Consider the following 25,289-nt stretch of genomic DNA (forward strand, 5'->3'; position numbering starts at 1 on the left):
TGTGGAGAGGATGTTATTTTTATGTGATTTGTACTGTTAGATGTTATGAAATTCAGTGTTATGGGTTTTTGATGTTCTGGTCTCAATGTTATAAAATTAGATGTTGTGGGTTTTAGATGTTTTGAAGGGGACGCATATATATATATATATATATATGTATATATATATATATATATATATATATATATATATATATATATATATACATATATATATATATATATATATATGTGTGTGTGTGTGTGTGTCTCTCTCTCTCTCTCTATATATATATATATATATATATATATATATATATATATATATATATATATATATATATATATATAGATATATATATAGATCTATGGGTCTACTTTAAAACACTGACACGCAAAACACCAACGACCACAACACCGAGACCAGAAGATCGACAACTGAGATGACCGACAGTTTAAAAGCACGAAACTTCACATGCCCGACAAACCACAATCCCGACAATCAACAAAACAAAACAAATACCTTTTCCGAAAAACACACACACAACACAAGTACAACAAAAACCTTACAAACCTACACTAAACCTTACATACACAACTATCTATGCACTAACCTTAACCCAAACCCTAACCCTAAGGTCCGTCACTATCGCACACTCACCTAACCCACTCCCTAACCCTAACTCACTTAACCCGCCCCTAACCCTAAAGTTTGTCACTATCGCACACTTACCTTATCCCCACCCTAACCCTAACTCATTTAACCCGCCCCTAACCCTAAAGTCTGTCACTATCGCACACTTACCTTAACATGTCGGTGTTCTCAGCGTCGAGCTTTTAAACTGTTGGTCATCTCAGTTGTCGATCTTCTGGTCTCAGTGTTCTCATTGTCGGTGTTTTAAAGCAGACCCATATATATATATATATATATATATATATATATATATATATATATATATATATATATATATATATATATATATATATATATATATATATATATATATATATATATATATATATATATATATATATGTGTGTGTGAGTGTGTGTTTGTGTGTGTGGGTGTGTGTGTGTGTGTGCGTGTGTGTGTGTGTATTTATATAGATATATATATATATATATATATATATACAGTCAAGCTTACATTTAAGTTACCTGTAACCTTTCTTTCCAGGACCTCCAATGAAATGCAGCTGTCTAGGACAATCAGACTGTGAAAGTAGAATAATAAATGCAAAAATAAATGTAATAGTCAAGTCCAATGAATTATAGCCTCAGAGGCTTAAGTACTGAATGTTAGTGAACTGCAGGTTGTTTGATTTCACATTTAAGAGATGGGTGCTATGGAACTAGGTTTTTCTAAGGAAGGAATATATAAAAAGAATGTATAGTCAAGCTTAAAATGAGTATATGAATGAATCCATAGACAGTAATAACATTCTTAGTATCTATTCATAGTGTCTGTTTTCTGAAAGTAAGATACAGATACACATACATATACATACCTACAAATATTTCAAGCACTGGCATTAATGCCCTTCTAATTAAACCACAAACTGCAAACAGCTGAAGTAGAAAACCACAAACTAGTGACCCAAAGAAAAAGAATAAACAGCGTTTATTCCTGTGACGTCTCGGCTGGTGCCTTCACAGGGGAACGCAAATTAATGCCCTTCTAGCCTGACAATATACCAAAACCGTTGTTCCCATAATAGGTGTCCAGGCTGTTCTTAAAAATATCTAAACTAGTGGTGGCTTTAATGTAATTTGGTAGTCTATTCCATGCATCAGCTGCCCTCTCAATAAACCAGTTAGTACACTTTTCATTCCTGTAGAATCTTCTGCATGGGTTGTCTGATGATTCTCTACTACATTTTGATAACCCCAAACATTCTCAGAGGTAGTTGCTATTAAATGCCCTGTATACCTGAATAAGATCTCCTCTTAAATATCCATATGAGACACCGTACAAGTTCAGATATTTAAGTCTTTTATAATAACTCAAATTTTCATATCCATGTATGCCCTTGGTATATTTCTGCTGTACGTTTTCCAGTTTAATCATGCTTGTTTTCTTATAAGGTTTCCATATTGTTATTCCATACTCAAGTTTGAGTGTAATGCAACCAATAAACAATGACTTCATCATTTCTGATTCCCTAGACTTTATAAATATTTTTATACAACCTATATATAGTTATAGCTACCATTAACCAATTGGTTGATATGATTAGAAAAACTAAAAGCTGGATTTACCTATATACCAAGGTCCATAAATGAATCTTCAGTTTCAATCACTGTGTGCAGTATTATATATTCACCTTTCAGTTTATATCTCAGAAATCTCATATGCATAGATTTTTATGTATTTATCAGTATATTATTCTCCTGTACCCAAATGGTCAATTCAATCAAGTTCTTTTACAGATGGGCCCTATCTATAACATATGTACTCATTTTCCCAATTTCAAGTCATCTGCATACAGACTGTAGAAACCTCAAATGAAAAAGACAGATCTGAAAGATACAATCTAAACAAGTAAGGGCCTAGGACTGAGCCCTGTGGGACACCCTGATTGTAACCAAGAATTTCACCTGTCTGACTGCTGTATGATACTTGCCATGTCCTATTTGTAAGCCATCCAGCTATCCATCTTATCAAGAGTACATCGATACCTAGCTGTTCTAATTTATTGATCAGTGTTTTATGTATGACCCTATCAAATGTTGAAGTTCAATCTATATACATTTCATCACAGCAGAAATTTTCATTCATAGTTGTTATTATATTATTCTAGAACATCATGTTACAGAGGTAATAAATTTATTTTCAGCATATGGATGCTGCTGGATGGCTTTAAGTTCCAACCTTTCCATTTCTGACAATACTTATCCAATATTACTGTCTCCATTATTTTTCCACAACATGAAAATAGACTTAAGGGTCTATATAACTTTGGGTTTGTACTACTTCCCTTTCCCTTAAGGACAGGATTAATAAGTGCATGTCTCCAGTATTGAGGAATCTCACCATATTTATAAGACCTAGTAAAATATAGATATAACAGTACTAGAAATCATTGCTGACATGTTCTCAAGTAATTATTACTAATTCTGTCTCCTGGATCCAGTTTACATAGCTATTTTTCAATATAATCTAAACTGATTTCAGTGCCTGAGGTTACCTGGATATCACTAGAACAATTTATCACCCCTTCTGTGGAGCCAAGATGTTTGAATAAGATTTTGTAAATATATTTATAATCTGCTGTGTCTGAGAATGAATTTTAGAATCAGTTTATCAATTTGTATGTTTTTACTCCTTCCACCTGTTATGAATCTTTAAAATGGTTTCCTATTATGCTTAATATCTTTACATAACTTTTCCTCACACTACATTTAATTTGTTTGACCAGCCTGTTTATTTCAGTTTACAAAGTTGTAGTTCAAAGTCTTCTCCATTTCTAATATTTTTTGTCTCTCACCTTAATCGCATATATCCACCTGGCATTGTGTGCCTAGTTCCTGATGTTAAACATTGTTTTGATTTTTTGCATTCAAGCAATTTATCTGCCAAAACCTTCCAAATTTCTTCTGCAGTTTTTCCTCTGAAAGTATCACTCCAATAAGTTTTACATAGTGACTTGCTTTCATATAATCTGTTATTAACCTTCTGTGCATTGGTTTAAATTTCAGTTTGGCAGACTTATTTAACAACAAATTAACCTTAATAATTACATGGTCACTGCACATCAATGGTAGTAAAATGTGTCTTGAAGTAACAGTAATTTCTTTAGGAACTCAAACATTGTCTAGTATGTTCCATTTTGGTGGTCTATACACTCCCAACAATTGTTATACATTCCAGGGTCGTCTTTATTGTTACAGTTATAGACAGCATAATTAATTAATTATTCACAAATGAGATGTTACTCAAAACATCAAGATTAGCTCTTCCCAAAGTAGTTATTTATAAACAGCAAAACTAACTTTTTACAAACCACTTAACATTCATAAGCAGCAGGATTACCACTTCAAAAACTAGTTATTATTCATGAATAGCATGATTACCTTTTCACAAACTAGTTACTATTTATGACCAACAATGTTAACTCTTCACAAACTAGTTATTGTTCTTTGGGACAACAAGTCACATTTCTTATATCAAATGCTATTAATTTGCAGTTACTGTACATATTTAGTAGTTAAAGGATATCAAATGATACATTCTTACACATCTCCTCCTTTGATGCATAATAAGTACCAGTTATATCTGCTCATCACCTGCCAGTCTGTATTACCTTGTAAATGCACATGCACAGTACTTACTCCTTCATTCGCTGGAGCTTCATTTCTGCCATTGCGTTGTTGATAGTTGAGGGTCCCATGGATACTGCTGGTGACATGCTGGTGACCGTCTCACTACCTAGAATCGGTGCAGAAACAGAAAGCTGCTGCTATTGCTCTTATTCCGATTGCTGTAATAATCAGTAACAACTTTAAAATGTCAGACGACTCACCTTCATTGCAATGTAGCTTTCACTGAAAAGGTAACAAAAATACTATTTGCTAGTCAGTAAAACAGACTGCACTTCAAATGCTTAAAAAGGCTATACTGACTTTAACAGGAAAATAAGAGGAAGAAACTAATATTGCTTCTAAAATGTAAAAGTATGAATTAAATGTCATTCCCACTGCACCCTGGTATCCCAAGTAACTAACAAAGAATACAGTTTGTAGTGTAATGTATTAAGACAAAAAGTGAACTCCGAATAACATATGTAGCAGAATTGTCCTGTTTACCTGCTATATGTGTATTTCCATTATTTATTTATTTAAATTGGGCTTTCACTAACAACAATATGAATATCATATTCAGTTTAGAACGTCTTATATATTTCATTAGAGCACTTGCAATGGATTTCACAAGAATTAACCAGTGTCTGCCATTAAGAAAGGAGATATTTAGAAACAAATTGTTATGTGAAAAGAGTAGTGACTCTTTATGTGCATGCAGGGCACTTTTGAGAGACACCGCTAGCACAAGCACACTACTAAAGAATTGGAGCAGCACACATGGCATGCAAATGACTGCACAGTGGCTTGCAAAGGAGTGTCAGATGCTAATGAGGCTTATCATATATGCAAATGACAAAATCGAATATGGCACAGCAATGCAGAAACTTACAATTGTAGTGTGGTGAGCCTCAGAGCTCATCTAGTCTGAACATAAGGGTTTTCTGGTAGAAATGAGTTTCACTTGCATTATGATGCTAGGAGTCACATCCATATTAACTGAGTAATATGGGTTACTAGCCTCCTCTGGAGAAACTGTTTTCAGTATTTCATGACATCACCTTCCACTTTGCAGACAGGTCCTCTACTGGCTGACATACATTCACTTCTGGGACCAGGATACTATTAACCACTGCCATATGAACAGAAATACCATATGGAGGATAGCAGACCTGCTAGCCACATGGAGTCAAAGGAATGCATGCACTGCATATCCTAGAAGCCCATTTGGTTTCCACTGATACCAGGGCAGAAAATCTCCTCTATGCAGGCATTATCAAAATATTGCCTGTTTCTCTAAGTTCCTGAGGGTCATTAATTTTACCTACATATCCATCAAGGCTCCATTTGCTATACATATAGTGTCCACTAAATCTTCTGGAAGGGCTTCTATTCCATCAACTGTCAAGTGGTGTACAGTGATAAGGATATTATATATAATGTGTCTTTCTAGCCTTATATATAATTTGCCTTTCTAGCCACCTGGCTGGTACACAGACACATTATGCACCAGCTGGGCAGGTTCCATGAAACCTACAATCATGTGGTGTGACTTTCCACAGGGGTTTCTGTAGTTGGTAGGTGTACAAATTGCCAGAAACAGAGTCCTGAATGTCCCAAAAGCCATTGTTAGCAAGCCATTCATAATGTTGTCTACTGTTGTGAGTTGCATATGATGCAAGGTATGCCTTAGAATTGTGATTGATAACCTTCATCCAAAGCTCCCAGACTATAGTTGTGATGGTGTATAACACCACACTGCTGCAAACCTGGACATTGTCAACCATACATTAGACCTGCCATGTCGGAAAGGATTAAAGCAAGATCCTCAATAAAAAACAAATCATCTTGGTGGACGTCCAGCATTAATAAATTAGATAATAAGTGAAAGAAGCTGCTGTCTAAAAATACAAAAGTGAGATCTCAGAACTGGAAGAACACCCTCCTCAGCCTAAACAAGCAAATAAGGCAACACATAAAAATCTTCAAAGAGCAACTATGAGAAATATTTAGCAACTAAAGCCAAGGATAACCATATGGCTTTCTTCAGCTATGTCAGCAACCTAAAAGGTAGGACTCAGATGTGTGCTGAACTAATTGTGGATGACATCACACACACTGACCCTCCAGAAATTGCAAACCTGCTAGCAGACAGGTTTTGTGAAACTTTCACCTCCCTATCCCCCCCAAGCATACCACAAACAATGTCTTCATCATCTCCTCCTCCCTGCATCTCGAAAGAGCAAGTCAACAATGTTCTCTCCAAGACTAAGAACACAGCTTTCATGGGGCCAGGTGACAGTCCAGGCTGCATTCTTAATGTTCTAAATCAAGAGCTAGGCACTCTATTCGACCGCAAACTGGGTACTGGCTTTGTCCCCACTGAATGGAAAACAGCAACTGTTATCCCCCTCCACAAGGGCAGCTCGGCAACAGACCTAGGTAACTATAGACCCATAAGTTTAACCAGCCTCATCTGTGAGACAATGGAACAAATCATCATGGACCTCATAAATAAGATATAGGTGACCTTCAAACTCTGGATCTGTCCCAGTTCGGTTTTGTCAAGGGCAGGCCATCCATGCTAAACCTGGCGGACTTCTTCGAGAATGTGACCAGAGCCATAGACAAGGGCAAAGCTGTGAACACTGCCTATCTTGACTTGGCCAAGGCCTTCAACACTATCCCACATTCAGGCATCATTGACAAACACAGATGAATATCAACCCTTATGTTTTCAGGTGGGTTGCAAACTGGCTCACAGATTGACAACAGTCAAAGTGAGAGACTTTACCTCTACCAGCAGACCTGTCACCAGTGGGATCCCATAAGGATCAGTGCTGGGCCCCCTCTTGTTTGGCATATACTTCTCAGAAGTCCAGGCCAAAACGGAGGGACTGTGGCTAACCTAGTTTGTGAATGATTGCAAACTAGGTGCTATCATTGAATCCCCTAGCAATACCTGCATACTTCAAAGGGGGCTTACACAGACCATTGCCAAATCCATGGTGATAACCTAAATGCTAAAAAATGCGTTGCCATTCCTTTTAATAAAAACAATGTCCCTGCTGATTATAAAATAAACAATAATACCCAAAGTATCAATTCAGTAGTAAGAGACCTGGGAACACAAGTTGACTGTGACCTCAATATTGACCAACATGTGTCTACTGGGGTGAGGAAGGCATTCTATGCTGCTCGGCTGATTAGCAAAGGCATCACCTCAAGAACTCATCCCTCATCAGGCCTATTATTGAAAATAGTGCTTCCTATTGTATGTACTGTATCAGATACCTGCAGCAACTTGAGAGACCTCAGAGATTAGAGGCGACTTATGTCTGGTTTACAGGGCTATCTCTGACCCAAATCTAATGGAAATGCTGCAAATCCATAAGTCAAATGGGACTACAGTCACCCGTTCCATGGGCCTCAGTCTAGACTGCGACATAAACAGGTCCTGCTGGAGAGAGAGATACATCTTTCAGAGGTTACCATTCCTCTGGAATAGGCTTCCAATTCCGTATCAAACAGAGCACCTCCATGACCCTGTTTAAGCATGACCTGGATGACTGGATTGGAAACTGTAAATTTCTGCTGGGGACTGCCCCGGCTTATCTCCTGGACATGGGCAGTCCTTGCTAGAAAAACCTTGGGCATAGATGATATCTGTCATCTACTATTATATAAGGATTTAATGGCTAGGCTTGTAAAGACTCTCGGTTCAATAACTTAGAAACATCCTATGAACCTATGAACCTACAAAGGCATGCTTCCTCTGCATGGATATCTATGGTAGCACACTGAAGTACATACATGAGACCTGCAATAAGTTATTAGTGGTGTGTCATACAACACACTGTGGTGGTACACATTACGCTGCAGCACAGGAACATTGCAGCGCTGCCTGACAAATATGTGACATCATAACCATAAACTAAGAACCAGTACATCAAATACAAACTCCAGGAGCTGCAATGAAGGAACACCACTGCAGCGTAGAAAATTAAATCAATTTTTAATTAAAAACAGTTAAATGCTTTTGTCAGGATATAATCAAAACGTATTCAGAACCTACACATGACAAAACAATTTCCATTTAAATATCCCTCCAGTAACAGGTCACATGATAATAACAATCAATCATCTTCCAAAAAGATTTATAACCCCATAGGTACAAAAAAGTAAACAAAGTAAACTAAATTAATAATAATTGACAAACAAAAAAAAAATGAAGAGAAGTTCTTTAAAAAGCAAAAATAAAAATAATCACAATAAATGTCACACTGTGAGTGTTTCTATGTAGGTAAAACCCAAAGGAAGTTCAAAGAATGAATTTATGAGCACATTAAAAAATAAAATATGAATAATTCTTTAGCAAAGCATGTTTCACATTGCCCTGGTCATATTTTTGGTTTCAAGAGTTTGGATGTGGTTATTAAGGATATGAGGGGTGATCCATAGAATAACATCATTGAATTAAAAGAACTCATATGGTAGATTAGGTTGAATGCTTGCATTCACCCTGGTCTGAATGATAATTTGTCTGTTATGAGAGTTTTAAAACTTCATTCATATGTTGTGTGACATTTATTGTGATTATTTTTATTGTTGTTTTTTAAAGAACTTCTCTTCATTTTTTTTATTTGTCAATTACTATTAATTTAGTTAAATTTTTTGCACCTATGGGGTTATAAACCTTTTTGGAAGTTCAAAAAAAAAAAACAGAAAAACAAACTAAATAAATAAAAATGCTGGCAGGCAGCGTTTAATAGGCACAAATCACTCAGGTGATGATAAACCAAAGGTATATTTAAAGATAAAAATCCACAAGAAAAACAAATCAAACGTAAGCACTTTCGTTGAACAAGTGTTAACTTCATCAGACACCATAAAATGTAAGACAACCATTTAAATACATATAAAATATCACTCTGATTGGGTAAGCAAAGAGAGGCAGCTAGCTAAGCAACACTGAGACAGAACATTAATTAACCCCTTGATGACTGTATTACAGTTAAAATTGCTACATCTTAAATACGACTAAAACTTGTGATTAAAAGATAAATTACTAGATCATACTTGTGTCACGAATGGTTGTTAAATAGAATAAAATTAAAACCAAGGTCATTTTTAAAATCTCATATTACATGTTCACATAATGCTAAAGCATTACCCAAAGCAAAATACATACAAAAGTGCTTGTGCTAAACAAATATTTTAAAGTATTTTGTTCCTTTCTAGGACTTTTAATTTCAATACAGGAGAGATGAACATCCTGTCATTTATCCCTGGCCATCCATCTGCCTGTAGTAAGATTTGCCATCTTAACTCCTTGAACTCTAACTGTTGGTTAGCTAGCTGCCTCTCTTTGCTTACCCAATCAGAGTGTTTTTGTATGTATATAAATGGTTGTCTTACATTTTAATGGTGTCTGATGAAGTTAACACTTGTTCAACAAAAGCGCTCACATTTTATTTGTTTTTCTTGTGGATTTTTATCATTAAATACACCTGTAGTTTATCACCACCTGAGTGATTTGTGCCTATTAAACTCTACTTGCCAGCATTTTTATTTATTTAGTTTCTTTTTGGAAGTTGGTTGGTTGTTAGGATCATGTGACCTGTTACTGGAGGGATATTTAAATGGGAATTGTTTTGCCATGTTTAGGTTCTGAAGAAGTCTTGGTTATATCCTGACAAAAGGCATAACTGTTTTTTATTAAAATTTGATTTAATTTTCTACGCTGCAGTGGTGTTGTTTTGTTCCAACTCCTGGAGTTTGTATTAAACATGTGACATCAGTGGAGGAGTTGGATGATGAGTTGCATAAGGATGTGGTTGTAGCAGTACCCAGTGAAAGGAAAAGGAGAGTGCAATGCATTGTGGTACTCACAAAGAGGTAGTGTCTGGTTCACATCAGCGGAAATGTGAAGGACAGCACAAAATAAAACTAATGCATGCATTAGCACATTCAGGCTATTTTTAACAATATATTGACTGGCCATGCTGTGCAGTAGATCTTACCTTACCTTATCATAGGTGTAAGGGTTATGAGCAGTGGATGTAAGTTGGTGAGAGAACAGGATCACAACCTCTCATGTCAGGATAGCACTCTAATCTTATAAACATTTTCCAGGTGTATCATGTGGCCTTGTACGGTTGTAGTGTATGGGAAGCCCACTGAGGTCCCCATGTGAGGAGATGCCAAAGGGATGGTGCCCATGACCTTGGGGATGGCCACATCTAAGTGCTACACTCAATAGGCTAACAGTGAATAGGATAAATATGGAACTAAGGGATCCCAACCCACTGGGCCAATGAAATGTGTCCTCGGTGGAGTCAATTGATTATTGGCCACAGCCATGAGACTGCCCACACCTAGAAGTAGAGGCAGCCATGGCCAAGGCTGACAGTGAAGCAGTCTGTGCAATGGTGTGTGCCATCTGTGTAAGACTGGAATGTGACCAGGCATTGCATATCTTCACACCTTGTAGAGCCAAGGTGGGCACTTGCTAGCATCCTCAAGGATGTAACAATGGATGCCAGTTGGGTAATCACCCACTCCCATCATCAGGACCTTATGCCCCAGGTTCCTTTATGCTTTGTCACTGTGTGTGCAATGCAGCTCATACTGAAGTCTCTGCACTGGTTACAATTCCACAGCATACTCACCCGTCTCTGCCATGGTCTGCATAGCAGCTTTCTGTGCCTGGATCACTAACCTGCACATCTGGTGATTGACGTCAGCTGTGGCACCCTGCTCAGAGAATGACCTAGATCACAGTAAAGATGGCCACCTACACGCATCTCTCTTATGTCTCCTGCCTCACACAGAATTATTAGGAACTCTTCCACCTCTCTGAGCACTTCTTTAGTTGCCTGTGGTACATTATTTACTGGTAATGTCCTTTCCCTCAGTCTTGGCATGCAATACCTTATCAGTGAACCTGCAATGCCCCTCTACTAGTGTCACGTTATGACTGCCTAACGCATTGATTTTCTGCTCTACTGTCTGCCACACCTGGTTCCAGAAAGCCATGTTTTCTTTACTCTTGCCAAGAGTATGTATAGTATGTGTGCCTGAAAATATTACCCCTGTCTCCTTTGCAGTGAACTTCCCCAAACATTTTCTCAGTCCCACAACAAGAATTATACACTTGTGGGTATGAGTTATACTTGCATGGATTTGTGTGTGTGTGTGTGTGTGTGTGTGTGTGTGTGTGTGTGTGTGTGTGTGTGTGTGTGTGTGTGTGTGTGTGTGTGTGAACCCTTGACAGACTCCTATAATTCATCATAACCCTCTTCCTCCAGTTGGTGATGTTCTGTCTCTGTTCACACTCCCTGTGTGAACAGATCTAGTGCTGATGTGGAGTGAAGAATGCTGCCTGGATCTTCACCAGCCAAGGTGCTTACTGAGGTGCTGGTGGTCAGCAGACCTGCCTGTCTGCTCAGGATGAAGTTTACTTTAGGGTGCTCTGCTGGCTTCTGAGGCCACCTTTTGGGGGACAGAGATTACTTCTCAGATAGTGTTACAGAGATGTCCCCCAGTCAGCAGGCATCAAGGGTCATAGCTGATCACATCTGAGGTTAGCCAGCAGCTAGACTCATGCATTACATTCCTTGAGAATCTCCTTGGGTGACAGATATAGTGTCATGGCAACCTCCCTGTCCATTAAGCCAGCAGAGACAAGGCCTGCCCATGATGTCAGCTATGATGTCTGGTTTGGCTCTCTTCTGAGCCAGCCAGATAGAACCTATGTACCATGCTATATCTCCTGTCATGATGTCACTCTTCCTTGTATGTCAGTTCTCATACCTAGTTTGTAGACCAGTTATCCCCCACCACCAACTGTCTTTCATATATCTGCATTCTTCCGCTGTTGCCTTTCAAATATCTCCTTATCTGTCTTTGCCTGCTATCATGTTTTCTTGTCTTCACCTTCTGTCTTTCATATTCCTTACTTACTTCACACTCGTGCTCACTATTACTATTCCCCCATCATATCGCTCAACTTTCCTCGGTTTTTCCAAATATTTTTCTCCTTTCACTCATAAAATTTCTGATTTTCTGGAAAATCACTGAGGATTACAGTCAGTCAATAATTCCAAATATCAGACCTTCTTACTTCTTATTGTTCAGAAAATGCATGTTAATACAAAATCTGTTGTTCTATTAACTTTCTAAGATAATTAGAGTAATATTTAAAATGTGCTTCTGATTTTGTGCCTTGGTCCCCTTACTATTTTTAGCTTTTTCCACAATTTTTGAGCAAAGAAGTTGAGAGGTATGGCCTCTACCTCTCTTCTTCTAATAGAAATCTCTGCATCAGTCCCAAAAGTATGACATTCTTCCTCAACTATCTTTCCTTATTATTTCTGTGTGTGTTCTGCTTCTCTCTACCCATATCTGGCTTTTCTATCTGCCCCTTTTTTTCCCAGTAACATGTTGAACTGATGTGGAACTTTTCTGTGCTAACCCTCTGTATCCTGGTCATAGTGGCTGTGTTGCAGCTATGAGTTACTTTCTTGCTCAAGTGAATATTTATAGCATTGGTCACATTGCATTACTGTGCCAGTCATGCAGGTCACATGACTACACTTAACATAGCCACTTCACTAATGTTCAGTGGCATAACTCCTGCCATTGATGTGGCAGTAATAATATACTATGCAACTCTTTCCCTTTGGATGATGGTGTTATGCTGACCCTTATATTTAGGACAAAATCAGCTGAGAAGAAGCATCTTCATGCCTTGTCATGATAAACCTATGTGATATTTAGCACAGCACCATGGCATTGCAAATCTTTCTGAATAGCCACTTTGTCTAGATCAAAATAAAATGGTAGCTGTTGCATGAATAAGTGTTTTAAGGAAACTACTGCTGAATTCAGTATAATATACATCAAAATAAAGAGAGCTAATATTATTTCCTAAAAAAGTCGCCACCCCACAAATTTCAGGTTTTTTAAAAAAAAGTATGCTCTATAAGATAAGAATAACAGTAAAATCTGCATTTATTTTGAAGTGAACGACCAATATATTTTATGGCATAAAGAACGGAAAGTTTTGCATGACTGCTTACATTAATTTAACCGATTACAAATGCTTAAGAGGTTACGGTCAATACAGATAAATGGAATCTAGCGTATAAAGCAAAGAATGGATTCCTGCAAAATGACAAGAAAGTAAGAACAGGTTGAAACAGAGAATTGCATCTCTGTTGACTTCATCAAAACTCTGCTCAATAATCTTTTTTTTTGTATATTCTGTCTGAAATCATTCTTTTAAGTGTAACTATTTTGTTTTTACCTGTACATCATCAGAAACCAACCTTAATGCCCAGTGGCATGCCCTCATGTATCCCATTTTTCCTAACAAAATAAGGATGGTCACTTTTTGCATGTAAATAAGCATTTCAAAACATTAGTTTCCTGGGTACTGTAGAACTCACACTGTTGTCACAACACTTTCAGTAATGTACAAGTCTAGAACTGTTATAGTGTTTTAGACCAAATAGCTATAAAATTAAGTAATCCTTTGTATTGTCAAGCTCATTCACAAAATCATGCCATTCTTGTTCATTATTCTTCCATACAAAAAAAGATGGGGTATAAAATCTAATATTGTCCTAAACTAGAGAACCTTAAATGTCCTCTTACCCAGTCTATCAATACTAGGTTGGTAAATGTGGGTGCCACTGCTGCTCCCATTGCCACACCTCTTATTTGTCTGTAACACTTTTTATTAAATGCAGGAAGTTACTTAGGGTGGCTTACAGCCAACGGAGCCCCAGCTACTAGAATTCCAGTAGCGCAGTCAGGGACTCAAAATGCTCTAATCTCATGTGTCCAGTTTTTGAGCTTGAACTCAAATTTGACTTCAGTGATGCAACTGCCTCACTATCTGCTCATGTCTTAAAAGGGGTCTATATTATAACATCTAAGTTCGTAAACATCGAATGTTATAATATCGAACCCTAAACACAGAAATCTGAAAACATCAAACAGTCAGAATAGCAAATTTTTTTCCCAGGGAAAAAAATTGCTATTCTGAGAAACATACACATAACACAAACACACACAAAAAAACAGCAATCCACACACATACACTTAAAATCCTACACCTAAACCTAAACTAAACTTTACATACACTACTAGCTATCCACTTACCTTAACCCAACCCTAACCCTAAGGTCCATTACTATCGCACACTCACCTCACCCGCGCCCTAACCCTAACTTACCTAACCTGCCCCTAACCCTAACCTACATACAACCGCACACTTACCTGACCCATGCCCTAACCCTAACTCATCTAACCCACCCCCTAACCTACACACAATCGCACACTTACCTGACCTGCGCCCTAACCCTAACATCCACACAACCACACACTTACTGCTCCCTACCCCTAACTCACCTAACCTGCCCCCAACCCTAACCTACACACTATCGCACACTTACCTGAACCTGACTCGTAACATTCCAACATATCGGACGCTAAAAACAGCAAAGCCACAGCAACGGCCCACTGAATTCTTTCCCTGGGAAAGAATTCTGTGTCCTACACCTTCGCTATTTTCAGCGTTCGACGTTACGGGTTCGATATTATAACATTCAATCTTTGTAAAATTCGATGCTATAATATAGACCCCTTAAAAGATGAATAGAAGCAAGTTCTTGCCATGAACCAGATAAGTAGGGAAGGGGAGCCAGGAGGGTGTTGTTAGCTTTGGGGTGGGGGAGGGGATTATAGCATGGACTTCAAGGATAAGAAGGGAGGTGGGGATTTTAGGTACAGGAAGTGATGGGGACCTTAGGGCTAGGGAAGGGGGTAGGGATTTTAAATTTAGAGAGATATCATGGATGGTAGGGGATGGGAATTTTAGGTTTAGGGAGGGACCAGAATGGGAGGGGGGAAAGGGGATTTTAGTTTAGGGAACAATGGGAACTTTATGATTAGGGCAGAAGCTAGGGATTTTAGGTTTAGACAGCAATCATGGATAGGAGGGGGAAGGGGATTTTAGGTTTAGGGAGCAATAGGGGGCATTAGGGTTAGGCACTGGGTAGGCATTTTTAGGGTTAGGATAGGGGTTCTGGCAGGGATAGTTAAGTTACGGAAGATGAGTTACTGGGAGTTAGACATGTAGTAGACCAACTTATTCATAAGTACTATGACAAGCATGGCAAGAAATTTGCATAAAGCCTCCACTGAAGCAGCAGTAATAAACCCTATACCATTCAATAACTCATAACCTTGCTAAGCCCCCATCTTGGGGAATGACAGAATACAGATATTCAGTAACAGTTGTTACCAGAACAATAATATCCATTGTTAACAAGAAAGTACCTCCTTCAATACTGACATACCTTAATCTTTCAAGTTACTACCAAAACGTTTTTAGATAGGATCTCAGTGTGTATACTACACTGCTACATGACCCTGCTGAAAATATGGCCATCGGTTCTGTTTTCGAGCCTATAGTAAACACAAACTGTCTAAAAGGTAGATCCTTAATGAATCTATGTATTTTGAGTATCCCAAAAAACAGGTAATTTTAAATTTGTCTACAAGCAAAAAAAAAAAATCATAGTTGCTTATTGAAATTCAGTCTGTAACACCTCTTATAAATCCTGGTCCATACCACTGTATGAAAGGTCAAATGTCAAACAGAGATAATTTCATAGTAGCTACTATGCATCAGCTCTCATGATTCCTAAATATTTAACAAGGAATAAATGGGCTGTTTATCTCTCAGCTGGAGTTAAGCTAAAATATTTGTTTTCACTGGCAATTTTAAGGCAGTCCTAATTTTTACTCTGTATGCTGCCTCAAACGCTTTAATTTTAACATTTACATTTCTAAACATCTTACCGATCAAAAGAAGCATTAGGAAGCAAATACTGCAAGTTCCATGAAAACAGCATCAATTATATTAACATCTTATCTGTTTTGGTGTTTGGAGTATAACTGAAGCTTTTATGTAATACATTAAGTTTATCAGTTGTTAAGACAGGAGTGCTCAGCTGAGCTGTCAAAGAAGTCGATATCTATTATTAATACATTCACTGTCACTCAGCTTACCTTTTTCTGAAGACAAATGTAAAAGGACCTGATTTCAGTCTATTTCATTGATATTCTGTAGCCCTAGATCTTCACACATCATAAAATCCACAGAAATTCTTCCAGAAAGAACTGGTGTTTTTTAATTCAGATACAATACTCAACTTCTTTTGTAAATTCAGTACTTCCAGACTGTTATCAGACAGAGTAAGACACATTATCCCCCTACATAAGGGTGGCAACTCAACAGAACTTTCCAACTATCGTCCTATTGTCCTACTCTCACCCATAGCTAAAATCATGGAAAAATGCATCCACCATCAACTACTAGACCACCTTCTCCTAAATTGCCTATTAGCCAGCTCTCAGCATGGCTTTCGACCCTTCCATAGCACCACTACTGCCCTCCTGTCATTTTCTGACCACATTAACAAAAACCGTAATAACTACACCCTGTCCTCTGCTATCTTTATTGATCTTTCAAAAGCATTCGACATGGTTAACCATCAACTACTCTTGAATCTTCTCAAGCCCCTCTCACTTGATACTCAAGCACTACAATGGTTCAAGTCCTACTTAGATAACAGGCAACAAGCAGTGCTTTGGGAAAACACTCTATCTGCCCCTCTTCCTGTCACCCTTGGCATACCCCAAGGATCTATTTCAGGCCCTCTTGTATTCTCCATCTTTATAAATGATCTATCTATTAGTATCCCTCAAGCTGTAACTATACAATACGCTGATGACTTCATATTAATATCCACAGCTACAGGGCCTTCTGAACTGCGGTCCCTTACCCAAAATGTCTTTGAGCTTATAGAAGAATGTTTTTTACAATGCAGTCTCATCCTCAACCCAAAAAAGTCTAAACTACTAATATTTACTCCTACACAAAAATCTACCCCATTTCACTTCTCTATCAAATCCAAAAATGGCACAGTCATATTTCCTGACACTTCTACCAAACTCTTAGGAGTTACTATTGACCACAGCCTTAACTATTATACTCATATCAACTCCACAATAAAATCAGTTAACTGTAAACTAGGCTCCCTCTACAAAATTAAACCCTTCCTTACTCCCACAGCCAGAACTACTATTGCCCACTCCCTTATTAGCTCTACTCTTTTGTATGCCTCTCCTATATACACCAGTCTATCTAAAACAAATCACAGCAAGCTTGCAATCTCCTACAATAGTATAGCCAGATTTGCTACCGGCTCCCCCTTTAGAACCCACCACTGCCAAAATCTGAATCAACTAGTTTGGCTTGAACTACACAATCAGATTTTATTTCAAGCAACTAATTATTACCCATAAAACCCTTTATTATCCAGGTAAAACACCAATTCTCACAAATCTTATCAGCCCATATAACAATCTTACAAATCTACACTCAGCCAACAAACTACTGGTGTCTATACATAAACCCTACAATAAAGCAGGTGATTATATCTTCTTTAATGCAGTGGGTAAAAGCTGGAACCTACTTCCTTCTGAACTTACCTCTCGCTCCTCTACTACACTTTTCAAAAAGAAACTTAAATGATATCTAACTAGCCACTGGCATTGTCCCTGTACTAACCCAGACTAAGATGTCCTCATCCTGTTATCATTATCTATGTCTTCCTTTGCTTTCCCCCCTCTACTCAGTTTTCACTTTAAAGTCCACTACCTCTATGTTGGACTTATTCTACCCAAGATAGACATAATGAACTTCTCTCCTGTCACTCTGAGTTTCTACCCCTCAACCAATTTTCTCCCAACTCTGTTCTCTTTAAACTAGTCTCTCCTGCTGCTCCTTACTTAAAACTTTGTTCTGAAATCTCCTCATCCTCCTGAATACTTCATTCCCACGGTGATTGGTGGGGGGGGGGGGGATAAAAAATTAAGGGGTGTCTTATTTTGTTCTACTTTCTTATATCACATATGCTTATTTACCTTGTAGCACATGTTTTGCATGACTAGTATCTTTAATTGAAGTTTAATGTCTTGAAACTGAATTTTTAATGTGCTGTTTGTTTTATGTGTAGCTTTTCTACTGAAAATGGACATATATCCAGTTAGACTAGCCCTGTCAACAAATGTAAAATAATATAAATAAATAAAATTCTGTTCATGGTTCATTTCTTCCTTTAATTTCTCCTGTGTGAAAGTTTGATGGCAGCTTTATGGATATTTTCAGATAAAAATAAGGCCTTACTCCTTAGCAAGTATCATCATAAACAGGAGGGAGAGAAAATGAGGAATATTCCTCATCAACAAGATGGAATAACATTCAGGAGGAATTTAAGGCCAGTATTCCATACAAAACTGGAAAGCAATTTGCCAGAAAAGAAACTCATCACATGGTGATTGTTGTGTCAGTCTCATTTGAATCTGGCCTTTAGTAATTGCAGACATAGTACAGTATTTTTAGGCCACTGTTGTTCAAGCTGCACAGTGCCTTACTATTCAAACGGGGTAAGATTGAGCTCACCCACGCAAACAAAGGTCATAATGCAGGCCCAGTCATGGTCGCACTCATAATGATATTGGCCCAGAGTAGATAACATAGCAGAAGAGAAAGAAACACCAAATAAACCCTCTCTGTCACCACAGCTCATCCTCACCTTAACTACATTTAATTGTAACTAACCAGGTGCATGAACTGATCCACTGAACAGTTTTATGACCATTTCAGCCATGTCTCATGCCAAAAGGTCAAGGGTAAAGGTAAGATATTGGTAGTTCAGAGTAGCCCAACATACAGCATAATCAAACCACCCAAATCCCATTCAGACTGCAACCAGAACTCAGAACTGAACCCTGAACCTATGAGTTTGAAACCTTAACTACTGAATTAAAGTGTTGCCAGCAAATGCCATTCCATCTCTACCAGGTGCCATTTGGTCTGCCCATTCCATAAAATATCGTGTGAGCACTTGTTGAACAAACCAGTCTCCTTTTACAGCAGATAAAATTGCTCATACTTCTGTACCATTCCAGGGCTGAGTCTGAAAAAGTTCTGTATTGGCAATCAACAACACATGCTGCAGTAATCACTCTTCTCCTGTGGTTCTTATGTTCCCAGTACATTATTTTGAACTTTTCTGAACAAAAATCTTGAGGGAACTACTCCACCCCCATGTCTGCCTTAAATGCATTCATTCTCTAAAATAAGCATATTCTCTTCCAAGTCACTAAAGCATTTAGCAAATAAAAATAGGTAGATAAATATAATTAAGGTAGTTTACTGTTCCACTTCCTTCTCACACACCAAATAAATGCATATTTCTATACATAGGACATATAAATTTTAAAAATAACACATACACACATAGATATATGTGTGTGTGTGTGTGTGTGTGTGTGTGTGTGTGTGTGTGTGTGTGTGTGTGTGTGTGTGTGTGTGTGTGTGTGTGTGTGTGTGTGTGTGTGTGTGTGTGTGTGTGTGTGTGTAGGAAATACTGTATTATTTAAGGTAAGCTGCTTGAACAAAGAATATTCTGTCTAAAATTAACTACCATACACATCAAGCCAGAGCCATAACTAGGATACGGTTAAAGAAGGCAAGTGCCCTAGGCACAAACTGACAGGGGGCACAATCAGTAGGTGCCAATGGTGTGGGAGTATAGTATCTGAACTGATTTATGAATCTGCAGCTTCATAAATGAATACCAGTATTGTTTTGAGCCTCAGCTAAACCACTGAAGTGCTGAGTATTTTTTGTTATTATTTTGGAAACCTGGAACAAGCCCCCCATTGTATCAGTCCCATCATGAAGACGGGCTGTTAACAAGGTTATTACAGATAAACCTCATGTTGGTAACGTATTCTAATTAGTGTGCTGCTGTCATTTCAGCACCCATCAAGCCATTCAAACCCTTTGTTCCCTCAGCAAACTGAACTTTCTTCATTTGGTGTGGACATTGTCAGCAGGTAATGCAATAAGGGTTTTTTGTATTCATCTGCAACCTTCTGCTGTGATCCTTTTTTTAACACTATTATCTCCCTTTGTTTCTTGGACGGCCGCAGTGGTACAACAGTTAGCACTGCTGCCTCACAGCAAGAGGTTTTCCGGTTCAATCCTGGGCTGGGGTGCCTTCTGTGTGGAGTCTGCATGTCCTCCCTGTGGTAGCGTGGGTTTCCTCTGGGTGCTCTGGTTTCCTCCCGAAGACATGCTGTAGGTGGATTGGACACACTAAATTGGCACTAGGTATGCATGTGTGTGTGCTCTGTGGAAGGTTGGGTGCCGGGCTGGCAACTTGACACTGTAAAACTCCACTGCCAATCATGAGTGGACAGGTAATCTGCTGTGGTGACTCCTAACTGGGAAAAGCCAGAAGAAGATCTCCCTTTGTTTCTTCTTTGGACCACCATGTTTGATTGATGGTATGAACATGAATGTACTCACATGATTCTTTCATTTCAGCACATTTCACCTAATGGATGTTATCCTGCATAAGAGGTTTGTTGTTTCTACCATGTTCATCTGCACTAATGAAAAGGATAAATACAGTTTTCTCAACTTTTCTATTCTTTCTGAATAATACTACTTGAAATTTTAAAATGATTTTATTTATTTTTTCATTGCTGAGAATGTTGTTACAAAGTAAGAAAATACAGTTGCATAAGAAAACGTAACATGACACTAGATGTTCGAATGATCACTGCTGCAGTAGCCTTAGCTATATGGGTTATATCCTGCCAAGGATAAAACAACTGTCCAGCTTTCAAAGTTTTGAGGCACTTTCCATGTGCTCAAACCAATTGTCAGCTGGAGCTGAGATGAAAAAAAAGGCAGATTTAGATGCCAAGCCTTTTATGCTAACAGAGAGTGGGAAGCTTAGCCCTGACAGGACAATGCTAGAAAAACTAAAAAATAAGTGTATACACCCTGGCATAAACAACACACCAAAAAATAAAACAAGGGGGATGGGGGGGAGTGGCTACAGCAGCAGTGATCATTTGAACATCTACTGTTACGGTACATTTACTTGGACAACTGTAATATGTTCATCATGCAAGGTTTGATTCCCTCAGCCTCTATTGCTTAATTGTGTGACTCTGTGCAAGTCACTTGGCCATGCATCACTCCAAGGTTGAATCTGAAAAGGGTCCATGTAATCATAGCTCTACCTTGGAAAAGAAATACAAATGTGGCTGGTCTAGGGCTTGGAGTAAACACTCATTGGTCCTTCTGAGCGTTTTTTAAGTTATTTCAGGTTGTACTTTCTGGTATTTAGGCCCTGCCTTTGAAAGGAATTCTGTTTATTCACACTGAGCTGAACAGAAGAGGGGCACTGACCACAACTCTGATCTGTGATATATAACAATAAGCATCCTGTTTGTTTGCTTATTTTTACTAGTTATTGCTTATTCTACCATTTATATCACGTTTTGTCTGTTGTATATTATTTTTACTGTATTTTATTGCTATAAACTAATCTGCACTATTGTACTGAAATTGTCTGCCTTACAGGGCCTATTAAATCACTTTTGTTACTGTCACACTGTAAAGCTTTTTTAGCTAGTTTCACTGTCTGAAAGGTATTAACTGGAAATTGTCTCTTTTAAGAATCTGTTTGCTTGTTCTGATTTCCTGCCAATGAGTGTATCATATAACTGATTTGTTTACAGTTTAAAGCATTCTCTAGAGTCTCCTTACTCCTTTATCTATTTAAAACTTTCATTTAGTGTCTCATTTAGTGGTTTTCTGCTGTGATAAACATTTCTGTAGTGTGTTCTGCCTAAAATAGTGTAGCTAGGAGCTGTAGTATAGTTTCCCACCCTCCTTGCCTATTGGTGTCTTATTCTTATACTTGGTAGCTTTGTAGTTGCCCGCCCCTGCTGCTTTTACAGTATGTGTCCCCCCCCCTACTCTTTCACTTCATCTTGTTTTTTCTGCTACTTGTTCTCTAAAGTGTTCAATTCCATCTTCTCTGCTGCATTTATTAGTTTGTTTTTATCCTGCTGAAAGTGTTATTCTAAGCCTCTTAATTTTGGTTTAAGCACTTGGGCTTTAGGCCTACCCTTTAGCTCTCCTGGCCTCTCTCCCTCAGATTCTGACAAATATGGGTGGACATTTTCCTACGGTTTCTCCTGCCAGCCTGGTTGATATAGGCAAACTGAGACAGTGTAGCAACTGCCTCATGTATATGGACAATCGTCTACTACTACCACCTAGGAACACAATTTGTGAGAGATGCAATTACATAAAGAAGCTAGAGTCTATGCTTGCTCCCTCACAAACCAGTATATCTGGCATTGAGAAGGTTGTCAACACAATCACTACACCTCAAACACCACCCACAACTACACAACACACACCCACATATGTGGAGGTTCCCAACAAAAACAAACCCGAACAAAGGAAACCTCAGAGGTAAAAACAGATGATAACTCCACAACCCTCCACACCACATGCCATGCATAGTCCACACACCTGTCTCTTGCAACCACTAAGGCCTAACCATAAACCAAACATATTAGTCATGGGAGACTCCACTGTGAGACACACAGATGTGCCTCTCACCAGGCTGGATAAGAAGAAACTCACAGTGAGTTCATTGTCAGCTGCCAGAATCCGCCATATCACAAATGCACTTAAGTCTCTCAACAACAGGTACTGTTATGACTCTGTCATAGTCCATGTTGACATGAATGACTTCAGACAAACCTCCCTGGACTATATGAAAAGAGATATGATTGAGCTCGCTGTATATGTGTCCCAGGCAGGTATGTCCCTAGCCTTAAACAGCATTCTACCATCACCCGGAATGATCCCTCAATACAAACAGAAAATAATGGACTTTAACAATTGGCTTAGTTTCTGGTGTCATTTCAGGGGGATCCAGTCCTTGAGACAGCCTGGGAAGATATGATCAACAGACCACAATGCTTTGCTAGAGATAGCCTATATCTGTCTCATTTGGGCTTCAGGCTTCTGGCTTGCCTCCCCCATAGTGCCTTTTTTAGGAAAAGTTATGAGGTCGCTACTACCAACATAAAAATTTCAACAAAATGCAAATTAAAGGTCATGCTGCTAGGAGCCTAAACATGAAATTGCACTCATTGCAAGCATTCTTAACCCTGGAAGATGTTGACATTTGTGCAGTCACAGTAACCTGGCTCAAAGCTGCAGAGAGCACTCCAGCCTTACCTGGTTACTCATCCTATCATACATTCAGACCCCAAAATGTGGTCAGCAAAGCCAAAGAGGTGGTGTTTCAATATATATTAAAGACACACACCTCCAGGCTGGTCAAACAGTATGATTCACAGGAGACACTCCAGGTGCAGTTAACTGTTGACAAGACCCCTATTCAAATTATAGCTAGCTATAGGCCCCCAATTTTGACTCAAGATGCCCACTTCACCTATCTGGACCTCTTCAAATCTATCAAGATTCAATCCTTTACAATGATCCTGGGTGACTTTAATTACCCAACCATAGAATGGAAAAACTACTCATGCCAGAACACAAATGCCCAGAGATTCATCAATTTTATCAATGCAAATGCCTTGGAATAGCTAGTTGATACCCTCACAAGTGGTGATAATATCTTGGACGTGGTATTAACCAACATGAGTAACCACTGCAGCACCCCTACGGTATCATCCTCCCTGGTAAGATCTGACCATAAAGCAGTCACTTTCAAAGTCACCATCACTCCTGACCCCCCCCCCTCTAGCTAGCGTCAAACAGAAAAACTTCTCCAAAGCCGATTACAGCTTCCTGAGAGATGCTATAAACAGCTTCACAGCCTCCTCCCCCACTGTAGGAACGGGCACCAATGTCCAAATCTACACCAAAGTACTACACGAGCATTTATATAGCTGCATGGAATCAGGAATATCTGACAGGACAAAATCATTCTCCGCAGGGAAGAGTAAACCTGTCTGGTGGAAATCTGCAATAAATAAACTATATAACAAAAGGAAAAAATTGCCGTCCAGGCCAAGAAGGAGAGGTGCCCAATTGAAAGCAACCTCTCCTTAGCCTGAACAAGCAAATAAGAACACTATCTAATCCTCTAAAGCCAACTTTGAGTCCAAATTGGCCACATCTACTAGAGACAATCATAAGGTCTTCACATATTTCCGTAATCTCAAAGGAAGCACCCAGATCTGTTCAGAACTGGTGGTCAAGGACACCATATACACAAATGCTGTAGATATAGCCAATCTACTGGCTGACAGATTCAACAAAAACATCTCCCCTCTGTCCCACCATCCGTAAATCAGGATATCCCCAGTACCTGCCCCTTATCTCTAGGGAACAGGTCATCACTGCCCTCTCAAAGGCAAAAAAATACAGCCTCCATAGGACCTGATAACATCCCAGGCTGCATACTACATGAGCTCAGGCATGAACTTGAGCACCATTAGGCACCCTATTCAACCAAAGCCTGAGTACCGGCTTGTCCCAGCTGAAAGGAGGACAGCCACTGTCATCCCTTTACACAAAGGTGGAGCATCCACTGATCCAGGAAATTATAGACCCATCAGCCTGATTTGCTAGGCCATGGAATGGATTACCATGGACCTCATTAAGAGGGACATTGGCAACCTCCAAACACTCGACCCCACATAGTTTGGCTTTGTCAAGGGGAGGTCATGTCTGTTAAATCTGGTCGACTTCTTTGAGACAGTCACCAAAGCCATGTACGAGGGGAAGACAGTGCACACCACCTACCTTGACCTGGCCAAAGCCTTCAACACTATTCCCCATTTGGGCATAGTAGATAACCTCTCTCAACTAGGCAACAATCCATATGTTACCAGATGGGTAGCAAACTGGCTCACTGATAGAGCCCATCTAATCAAAATAGGGGAAGTTATCTCAAGCAGCAGACCCGTAATGAGTGGCGAACCCCAGGGTTTGGTTTTGGGGCCTCTGTTATTCGGGATATACTTCTCTGAGGTGCAGGCCAAAACCAGTGGGCTATGGCTGACCAACTTTGT

General features: G+C 38.9%; 1 protein-coding gene across 1 annotated transcript in view; it reads right to left on the minus strand.

The window, feature by feature from the left end:
* LOC122797657 (serine/threonine-protein kinase Nek11-like) overlaps positions 1-25,289 on the minus strand; it is a 1,134,678-nt gene that overhangs the window by 402,648 nt on the left and 706,741 nt on the right. The window contains exon 10 of the mRNA XM_044066198.1: positions 4,311-4,407. Coding sequence (XP_043922133.1) covers positions 4,311-4,407 — 97 coding nt within the window. The remainder of the gene's footprint in view (positions 1-4,310; positions 4,408-25,289) is intronic.

The sequence above is a fragment of the Protopterus annectens genome, chromosome 3.part1 (assembly GCF_019279795.1).
Source record: "Protopterus annectens isolate FY-2018-M chromosome 3.part1, PAN1.0, whole genome shotgun sequence".
In the NCBI taxonomy this organism is placed as follows: domain Eukaryota; kingdom Metazoa; phylum Chordata; order Ceratodontiformes; family Protopteridae; genus Protopterus; species Protopterus annectens.